Source organism: Diuraphis noxia, unplaced genomic scaffold, assembly GCF_037042655.1.
Source record: "Diuraphis noxia isolate RWA-SAM2 unplaced genomic scaffold, SU_Dnox_SAM2 contig0005, whole genome shotgun sequence".
Taxonomy (NCBI): Eukaryota; Metazoa; Arthropoda; class Insecta; order Hemiptera; family Aphididae; genus Diuraphis; species Diuraphis noxia.
In genome coordinates, this window is record NW_028301715.1 from 16,783,062 (window position 1) to 16,793,709 (window position 10,648).

Sequence of the window (10,648 nt, forward strand, 5' to 3'; positions counted from 1 at the left end):
TTAAAATTTTGCGGTGGTATGATAAGTGGTATGATCTATGATAACAATTATTATGGTATGTGATTTGTGGTATGCTCGTATAGATACTATATAATTTATATTTTGGTTTTTTTTCCTTTGGTTTTTTTTTCTGTTGGTTTTTTTATTTTGGTTATTTTTTTCCCACAGACTTCTATACTATCTAGATAAGGTACTCTTATAATATTTACATTGTTGTCAGTGAAGCCCGCACGGAGACGACCGCCATTTTGCTGGTTGGCAAAACATTGGTTGGCATACACAAAATGTATAAGAAATAAAATAAAATTATAAATTTTTTTGTAGGTGAAATATAACAATAATAACAAAATGACCTATATAAAATAATTTTGTTTTGTTACAAACTACAAGTCTAGAAATAATAAAATACAATTCAACATTAATTAATTTTTACCATAAATACATATGTAATATTTCATACTATTTGCCAACCAAGAAAATGGCGGAACCCGGCTTCAACTAATGTCTGGAGTTACTTATCTAGTTTATATAGAAGTCTGTGTTTTTTCCGTGGTTTTTTCTTCCTTGGATTTTTTTTCCGTATACCAGTGTTGACGTGTCTCCAACTGTATTAGCAACAACACCATACTGATTAATAACATTACAAATGAAAATAATGTTACCTATGCAGTTAAATCAGCAGATTATGAAATGTATGTCGGCATGGCTTGACTAAGTGGCAATTAGAAGTATGCATTTTTAAATAATTATTATCAGTATGATAAAAATAATTTTTTAATAATTTTTCAGAATATTCTAAAATGAAATTGTGAATAATGTGTTTGACATTTTTTTCCTATTTAGTCACCGTATAACTCGATGAAAAATATGCGTTTTTTTATAGTTATCAGTACATTGAATTCATTTTATAAAATTCGAGGCTATAGTCCGCTTAATCCCGGCCTCATTCCATATAAAATAAATAACGTTTTTACAACTGCGGTAGTCGAACTGCCATCATCAGAATAGGTTTCTAGTTACATTCTGAGTCCACTCTAATAAGTTAATCTTTTACAAATTTCTCTCATCTAGATTCTCCTCCGGGTTATCAGGAACTGTGAAATGACGAAATTAGCGAATGTGGAAGAAATTCTGCCAGCGTTTCCGGCAAAGAAGAACGGTAAGCGAATGTCCGGAATAAAGTGGCGTCCCGAGATTTTTCAATGGGGGTGGGGCTAAACAAAGTTAATTATAATTTGATGTCCATTTCCTAATAGACTATAGTTATGATATTACTATAAAAATATAAATAAATCGTTAATGCCATATCCCGTATAATACGTCTGTGCCCGTAACTGCAATAACCTTCTTCTTTTTTTTTTTTTAGAAAAGATAAAATAGGTATACAATCTGTAATTAATATATATTATATTACGGTCAATGACGAAAATGATGATATTACGTTAGGGTCCGGCCAATGTCGAAAAAGACCTTGTAAAATACAAATTTATGTAAATGGCCGGTAATTTACGTAGTAAGTGACGACACATAATTGGTTAATGTTGTAAACACGATTATTATTTTACTATTAACGTCATAGGCGCAACTAGATCTCTGAAATGTGGGGTGCTAAATCTGTGAATGTATCACAAAGCCGTGAGGGGCTAGCCCCCCCCCACACTCCTACACATAGACCAACATTAATCGATACATCGATACTTTAAAACACATATTAAGACATTTTACAAAAATAAGAAAAATGAACAACATTTATGGTACTATTTTTTTACTACAATATCAGTAAAATATTGAAACATTTTAATTTCATAATCTTGTTTAAATAATAATTAATACATTTTAAATCAGAATAATTTTTCTGGGTTTCATGCAATATTTATTCAAAACAGTTTAGGTGTTTATCTGGTTGAATAAATATTTTTCAATATTCAACAAAGATAAATAACGAATTATATTATTACGACCAAATAGTTATACATTTTTTCAGGAAATTTTCCATCATTTAAAAACATAAAATACACAGTATTTCATTAAAATAATAATAGTTAGATATATTAAACAGGGAGTCCTAAATTTTAACTTTTGGGTGCTAAAGACCCTTTTGCACCCCCCTAGTTGCGTCACTGATTAACGTCAATTCCCAACTCCTGTTGGACGTTGTTGTAGATTATACATTAATTATACTTTTAAAACATACAGGTCAGTAGGTCACTGTCAGTTATCTACCCATAACTGATGGAGTGATGCATAGGCGCAAATTGCACGGGTGCTAAGGGTGCTTAGCACCCTGAATGTTAATGCTAGACCCCGAATCCCGTGGTTATAACTTATAGCACTATTACCATCATATTTCCATAATAATTACATTTATTAAAAATTCTAAAACAGTTTCATATTTATTTGATTATTTAGGTATAATATAATATGTCGGGTTTACGTCTGGATATATTCAACTGCAATGACATATAAAACATATTATATAATATCATAACAATTGTTGTGAAATTATGATATCATCGGGAAATTTGATCTGTTTCCTCAAACATTGTTGGTGCTTAAGCCCCCATAATGTTTTTGGGTGATTTGCGCCTATGGAGTGATGGCTATAAGTCTAATAATGTCGTGATTATCTAACAAATTATCAAATTTAGATACCTATAATTTATTTTATTGGATTTTTTTCCCATATCGTATTTTAGCTATTTTATTATCGGTTGCGGACATCGTATTGATTTGACATCGCTTGATTCGTAGGTTCAAAATTTCGCAGTTCACCGTCTCACGTTTCATTTAATTTTTAAATATTTACTTTTTATTTACGTAAAATGTTAAGTATGGATGTAGATACTGAAAATGTCACAACAGCATCCCTTGCGAAAATAAATAATTAATATAAATGATAACAAATATATTATATGATTAATATTTAAAAAAAAATAAAATTATAAATAATTATAAAATAAAATTATGTGTTTTTTCAGTCAGTGAGGTAAAATTGTTTTATTTTGTTTTGTAATTTACAACAATAAACTTTTATCTTGGAAACTGATGTCATTGACCTGTATAGTTTACGAAAGTAACCTATAGCATCTTGGTTTATAACGTCAATGACGTAAATGTTCAATTTTCGTGTCTCAAGTGAGAGTTTGGAGTGAGAGAGAGGAGAGGTTAGAGATGAGAGGGTTAGGAATTAGAATGATTAATAGTATTTAATAACATTTAAAAATAATTTTTATTACAGTATTACACGAAATGTTTCTTCAAAACCGTCTTATTGTCTTAAGAAATATCGTGGTCTGTATATATTGCTTTTTTTTCATTAATTAATTTTTATTAGATTTCAGTGTACAACTATTATATAATGTTCCTATATACATGTGTACGACAAGAGAATACCATATTCGTATAGCGTTAATAAGATATTATGGAGTAATATAATAAACAGGTAGTGATGTGGATAATTAACTGTTAAGTGATCTCGTCCAGAGTGAAGGAGATGTCATTAAGTCCGGTTAAGAGGTAAACGAAAAGGCGTGAACTGTGCATTTCTGATGATGTAGACCTGCAAGGGTGTTGGCGCAGCGAGACGAATACGTATGAGTAAAACTGGCAAGAATTTCGTTTAAGGCGAAGGGCAATATTTCGCTACAGATACTAGGCGAGGTCAATCAGTGAGATGAGAAGACGGAGACTTGCAATAGTAAGACCGTTTGGGCCAGTAACACTTGTCAGAAAGTGGACTGAATGGAGTTGAAAACGGAGTAAAACTACTTTTTCTATATTGTTGTATACGAATAATTTATACCATAACACATTCGATGGCAAATGCTCAAGCCCCTTGACTTGACCCTTAATCCCTTCCCTTCCCCCCCATCACCACACACACACACACAACAATCATTACAGAATTTACACATTGACATCACACTGGCACGTCCTGACAGCGACTCGTACATATTAATATTGTATTTGTATAAGATCTAAGCTCGCGCCATTATTTTCATTATTCGGTGAATATATGTACAACGTCCGTGGCAGTAACTCAATCTTATTGTATATAACGTCTTTGGTTGGTTTGTACATCCATCCATAAAAAACAGTAACACCGCATTGAAAAAAAAAAGAAATCGTAAAATTGCGTTATGTTCTTCTTAATAATTGCAGACTTAGAATTTATTTGTGTACGTTTGCAGATATGTTTATCGCCACGTGCGTTCTGCAACAGCGGGCGGCCGAAATAAGGAACCTGAACCCTGATTGGGCTTCCTATTTACAGTAAAGTTATTTAATGATTTTATTAATTTTATTCGACATCGACTCGTCATTACCGAATGAAAAATGTGTGTTTTTGCCTGATAGCTTCGATTTAACTTTGTCGCAGCACTCAAATCATATCGCAAGACGTATTCGACTTCATCAACGCCTATGTCGTGACCGACGCCAAGAGCCAATTTTTAAATGACAATCGTGCACGGTTAGCAAAGGCCTTTTTCAGTCTATTGGAACACATCTCTAAGGAATCAAACATACAATATATACTCGTTTTGATTGATGATTTGTTGACCGTGAGTTGTTTCTTTCTTCTTACGTGTTCTGGCTTCGGACCCAACTCATTGTTCGAAGGGAATTGATGTTGCTCAACAATATGGTTAAACTAATTTTTATTTTTATTTTTTTCAAAAATGTTATCTCAGGAAAACCGATCACGTGTGGAAATATTTCACGAATATGCTTTTAAAAAAAACGAACCAGTATGTGGTAAATTTTTGAACCTATTGAACGCTGAGGATGGGTTTATAAGTAAAATGTCGGCACAAATTATAGCAAAGTTTGCCTGCTATTCAACTGACCTCATAAATCAAACTGACCTTCAATTTTACTTGAGTTGGATTAATAAACAATTGCTATCTGCTGTAAGTCAATATTTTAATAAAATATGAAACAATTAATCTAGTTTGTGCATGTGTGCTATTGTGTCAATATCCTTTTCATACATTAAGCAAAATATTTCAACAAAGTTAGGACGATGTTTGGGATATTTGCTGCAGTGGCGTCATTTCAGGTTTTGAAAGGGGGGGGGGGCAAAAATTTTGACCGGCCCATAGGCCATAATTTAAAAAAAAACCACTCGCTAACAATTACATTTTTATCTCAGTACAAACAGTCTTCTTACATCTTACACAATTATATACATTCTAGTTAGTTATCTGTGATAACTGTGGTTACTTTAGGCATAAATAACACATTTTTTTTGAAAGATAACAATGACTAATTAATACATAGGTATATAAAATATAATATGTAGAGGGATACCCTATATTACTTATTAGTATTTAGCATTGAGTAATTAATATATGCTCAATGCTATTAGCTACTATATGATGACATATTCTAAGGGGAATTTTACCCCAATTTATGTCTTATTTGCACCAAATATGAGTTAATGGTATTAACAAAAAATAAAATAAAACATACAATACTTTATTGTATATTTATCATTAATAAAAGTTTTTTAAAAGTTGCTTAAATGCTAGGCAGTGACAGGATATCTTCTTGTTTTTGATAAAATTTTAATTTATTATTTCACAATAATATTAATAAGTAAATATTTTATACGAGTAGCGGCCTACAGGGAAGGCGGGAAACCCGGTATCCCACTCGTCCAGTCCACCACTGATACCTTATAATTATTTACGTGTTAGTAGGAGCCACGAATCGTGGTTATATTCTATTTAGCAATGACATGAATGTTATGAATCATTTTTGCGGGCTTGTGGCCCAAAACTAGCACCATATACCCGGTCCGGGCTGGCCATGTCGACCGGCCCGATAGTAGCCCGCTAATGACAAGGCGGGGGGCAAATTCCCACCTTGCCCCCCCCCTCCCCCCAAATGACGCCACTGATTTGCTGGTTAAAATTTATTCATTACACAGTGTGTTCTTCGATTTAGGGAACACTGAATTTCTCGGCAAGATTTGTTTGGAATAAATCCGATTTTTTTTACAAACTGGTGATATATGAATACACATTTTTTGATACATTTCAAAATTTTTTGAGAAATTGGTCTGCACAGTAAAAACTTTTTTTAAATAGCAACGTTTTATTAGGTTATTTTTAACACCATATTCGGATAGGCCTATTTTTTTAAAGTAATTTTCATGCATCAACTATGGCTCTAAGTTCAATATTGACGGAATAAGAGCCATATCAATTTTACTAATTAATACATTTTTAAACATTTATAAAATAATTTATAATTAATTCTTATTGGTTACTTTTTGAATATTTGTACGTATTTTTTTAGAAATATTATAAACAAGACTAACATAATATGGATACAACATTATTTATCAAAAATCGACTAGGTACAACTGGTACAAATGAACAATAGTTATTTTATAATATACAATAAATTAAATAAATTGTTCAAAAATTGCTCTCTATTTTCAGCACGACGGAGCTCCTGTTTATAATGCTCATATTATTAGAGATCATTTAAGTTGGGTATATCGTATATGAGGGAAAATGATTTGTCACTTATCTTCCCATTGAATGGCCAGCAAGATCTCCAGATATTACTCCTCTCGATTTTTTTTTATTTTAAAACAATAGTCTACGCAGATCCACCAGTAAATCTAGCAGATTTAAAAATAAAATCGTGGTTGCGTAATATAATAACCTTACCAAAAACCAAATAATGTCAGCAACCAATAGATGATGTCTACAGCGTTTTAAATTATGCTTCGACAATCACGGAGCAAATTTGTACAATTTATTTAATTTATTGTTAAATTACAAAATAACTATTGTTCACTGTACCTGAAGTTGTACCTAGTCGATTTTTAATAAATAATTTTATATCCATATTATGTTTGTCTTGTTTAAAACATTTCTAAAAAAAAAATTAGTACAAATATTCAAAAAGTAACCAATAAGAATTAATTATAAATCTTTAAAAATCTTTAAAAATAATTTTAAAAATGTATTATTTAATAAAATTGACATGGCTCTTATTCAGTCAATATTGAACCTAGAGCCATAGTTGATACTGATACATGAAAATTATTTTTTTTTAAATAGGCCTATCCGAATAAGGTGTTAAAAATAGGCGTTGCTATTAAATTAAAAAAAAAGTTTTTGCTGTGCAGACCAAATTCTCCAAAAATTTTGAAATGTAACGAAATATGTGTATACATATACCACAAGGATCAGTTTGTAAAAAAAAAATCGAATTATTCCAAACAAATCCGGCCGAGAAATTCAGTGTTCCCTAAATCGGTGAACACACTTATATTCATCTGCATATATATATGACGAACTAATTTAGAATGCAAGGTTGCAATGTAGAAATTTTGAATTATTTATATATGAGTATATAATATTATATAATATTCTATAATACATATTACATCTCACCCATGGCTAACCTTTATTTACACTAAAAATATTTAGAATAAATTTACTTTTATTCTATGGATTTTATTAAATATAATATAATCATTTCTTTATTTTAAAATATTGATTAATGATTAATGATTTTAGAACAATGAATACATACATTCGGTTGTTCGCTGCTTACAAATGTTACTTCGTCGCGATGAATATAGAACTGCATTCATATATTCTGTTAATGGTATATCTACTCTTTTGAGTTTATTATCAGGGCGTGTTAACTTCCAAATTCAATATCAACTGATATTCTGCGTATGGGCTATGACATTTAATCCAAGTTTGGCTGAGCGAATAAACGAGTTAGATTTTATAAAAAAAATTTAATTTTACTACTGTAATTCACAAACCTGTTTTTTTTATATATATATAGATTTAATGTTATTCCAATTTTGGCAGATATTCTTAATGACTCTGTTATAGAAAAAGTCACACGAATTATTCTTGCTGTATTCCGGGTAAATTTATTGTTCATTAAATTTATTTTAAACATTTTTTTCTAATTCATAGATATTTTAGAATTTAATTGAAAAACCAAAAGATAACACTATTTCCATAGAACATTGCATTGCAATGGTCCGTTGCCAAGTTTTAAAACAACTTAGTATTTTTGAACAGAGGGAATTTAATGATGAAGATATTGTTGAGGATATACAGTTTTTAAATGAACATCTACAAGCATCTGTGCAAGATTTTAGGTATCTTTTGAAGAATCTTTATTTTATATAATATAATGCAATTCACTGATTTTGTTTCAAAAATTAATGTTGTACAGTTCCTTTGATGGTTATGAAACCGAAGTAAAATCTGGTCAATTAGAATGGAGCCCTGTGCATAAATCAGTACAATTCTGGCAAGAAAACGCATCTCGTTTAAATGAAAAAAATCATGAACTTTTGCGTATCTTAGTGCACTTGTTGGAAACAAGTAGAGACCCACTTGTTTTGTGTGTAGCTAGTTTTGATGTTGGTGAATATTTAAGACATTATCCACGTGGTAAACTGTGAGTAAAACGTTGTATATTCATTATTTAACTTACATTATAACAATTTTATTTAATATTTTACAGTATAATTGAACAGCTTGGTGGAAAACAAATTTTTATGCAACTGTTATCACACGACAATCCAAATGTACGGTATGAAGCACTCTTAGTTGTACAAAAACTTATGGTGCACAATTGGTAAGATTTTAAATATTAAATTGTTTGTTAATATTTTTTTCTCCTCATTGATTTCTTGCTGATACTTTATAAGTTGTAATAGAATTAATTCTAAGTATCTATGACCGTATTTAATAACTTTTGTAAACTGTACACATACATATTTTAGTCCTTGAAATTTTTTTATAATTCTACATTAACATATGTTAACTGACATGGGACTGCCTTCATTCTCACAATATTACGGTATAAGAGTATTTTTACAGTCACTGATGGTCACACCATGTCGTTATTTATTGTTTATACACAATATTATATAATGACCCTTGCTGTATGACATAAACATTTATTTGTCAATCGTAGGTTTTTCGTGCGTTAGACTTATAATGAAAAAATAATTAATTCATTAAAAATGCATGAGATAGAAAATAGAGTATGGCCATATCAATCTTAACTCCAATTGGCGTCATTCAGTATATTATGTGAACTTATTAATGGGTAAATTTACTCTAATTCTTAATCTAAAACTATGAAAGTTGTTTTTGCTAAACGAAAATTTGGTATGTCGAGTATTGGTGAAAGTGAGAAAATAAATAGTGCTCTGACTCTTACCATTAATTGATTGTAGTTTGAATGAAAACATTTTCCAATAAACAAAACATCATGTTTTGCTGTATATTATGTGTTGTAAAATTTAATTGCAAAAATTCAACTTTGAGTGTATACTTTAATTATGAACTAGTTTAGTTTTTAGATTTAATTTTATATATTTAAATGTTTACAAATTCATAAATTACATTTATACATACTAAATTATTATGGAAACATAAATATTTTTGATTGAACACAATTTATACCAATATTTATTTGAGTATTTAAATTTATTGAATATTAGTTAAAAACAAAAATATAACAATTTTAAATTTGATGATTTATATTATATTATTGATTTGTAATTTTTAAATTTATTTTAGGGAGTATCTTAGTCGTCAGTTGGAGAAAGAACAGAGTACCAGTAAAGACAGAACCGCTAATATTACAGAAAAACCTTAAAAGTTATTTGTACAAAAAATACACTTCAAAATATACAAATTAACTATGTACAGTTGTTAAAGTTTTCATTTTGTAGATTTCTCATAAATACAACACTAGGTTGAAAAGATTAATATAATATAATAACTTCTTTTCTGTTTATTTATTTATCATAATTAAAGGGAGTAAGCCCTATTGGCTATTGCAATATTCATGTGGAAATAAAATAACAATTTACAGTATAAGTTTTGTGAGTTATTGAAGTTTTTTATCCCTTTATGGTTTAATACACATTTATTAATATTAAAATCACTTTGGTCCTCTTGATGGATCTCTTATGTTGTCCAAGATTGGATTTCTAAGTGGGAAAGTTGTATGAAACTAGAAGGTGAATATTGGAGATAGCCATGAATCTAAATACTCGTTATAGAGTTCATATCTGATATTATGAATGATGGTATTTTTAGGTATTATGATAAATAAGTGAATTAATATAAGGCTACAGGCCTACAGTATAGGTTTAAATTTAAAAAGTAAACAATTTGAAGCAAAGTAAATCATCTAAATGGTTTAAACTCACGTTGTTTTGATGTTAAACTTGTCCAAATTATTTTTTTCTGCTAGTTGAATGTGTGTTAACAAACATTTGTCAATGACTTATTTTAAATTTACTTAATAATTAATATTGCACTAAATTACTAAAAATAAAGTATATACTGATTCAAAATTAATTTAAATTTTTGACTGCAAAGAAAGATCAACGTAGTAAAAAAAAAGCTTCCAAATAAGAGACCTGATGATAAAGACAATTCTAATCCAAGAACGGCAAGAACAGTTCTCTAATTACTAAATCTTTGTGAAATAATATATTGTTATGATTAATAAAAATGAAACCGTTTCAAGTCAAATTGAAGTTTTAAGTCACCTAGATTGACGATACTTCAAAAAATACTAACATACAGAACACAAAAAAATGTGTGCTGTTGACAGTGTAAGTATAAAAAAA

At 29.6% G+C, this 10,648-nt stretch overlaps 1 protein-coding gene across 2 annotated transcripts; it reads left to right on the forward strand.

The window, feature by feature from the left end:
- The first annotated feature begins 709 nt into the window (after positions 1-709).
- LOC107162978 (V-type proton ATPase subunit H-like) lies at positions 710-9,887 on the forward strand. 2 transcript variants are annotated; one of them, XM_089229376.1, is made up of 11 exons: positions 710-728; positions 1,072-1,159; positions 4,191-4,272; positions 4,379-4,562; positions 4,692-4,910; positions 7,542-7,750; positions 7,822-7,906; positions 7,968-8,146; positions 8,224-8,451; positions 8,518-8,631; positions 9,585-9,887. In XM_089229376.1, the coding sequence occupies exons 2-11, from the start codon at positions 1,102-1,104 to the stop codon at positions 9,661-9,663; spliced, it is 1,437 nt and encodes a 478-aa protein (XP_089085502.1). In that variant the 5' UTR covers positions 710-728; positions 1,072-1,101; the 3' UTR covers positions 9,664-9,887. The 2 variants fall into 2 exon arrangements, with proteins under 2 accessions (XP_089085502.1, XP_089085503.1); XM_089229377.1 differs by lacking the exon at positions 710-728 and adding an exon at positions 859-1,008.
- The last annotated feature ends 761 nt before the right edge of the window (positions 9,888-10,648 follow it).

Coding starts and splice junctions, on each gene's coding strand:
- LOC107162978 (XM_089229376.1), top strand. CDS start 1,102: ATGACGAAATTAGCGAATGTGGAAGAAATTCTGCCAGCGTTTCCGGCA. Junction 8,147..8,223: donor GCATCTGTGCAAGATTTTAG/GTATCTTTTGAA, acceptor AATGTTGTACAG/TTCCTTTGATGGTTATGAAA. Junction 8,452..8,517: donor CATTATCCACGTGGTAAACT/GTGAGTAAAACG, acceptor AATATTTTACAG/TATAATTGAACAGCTTGGTG.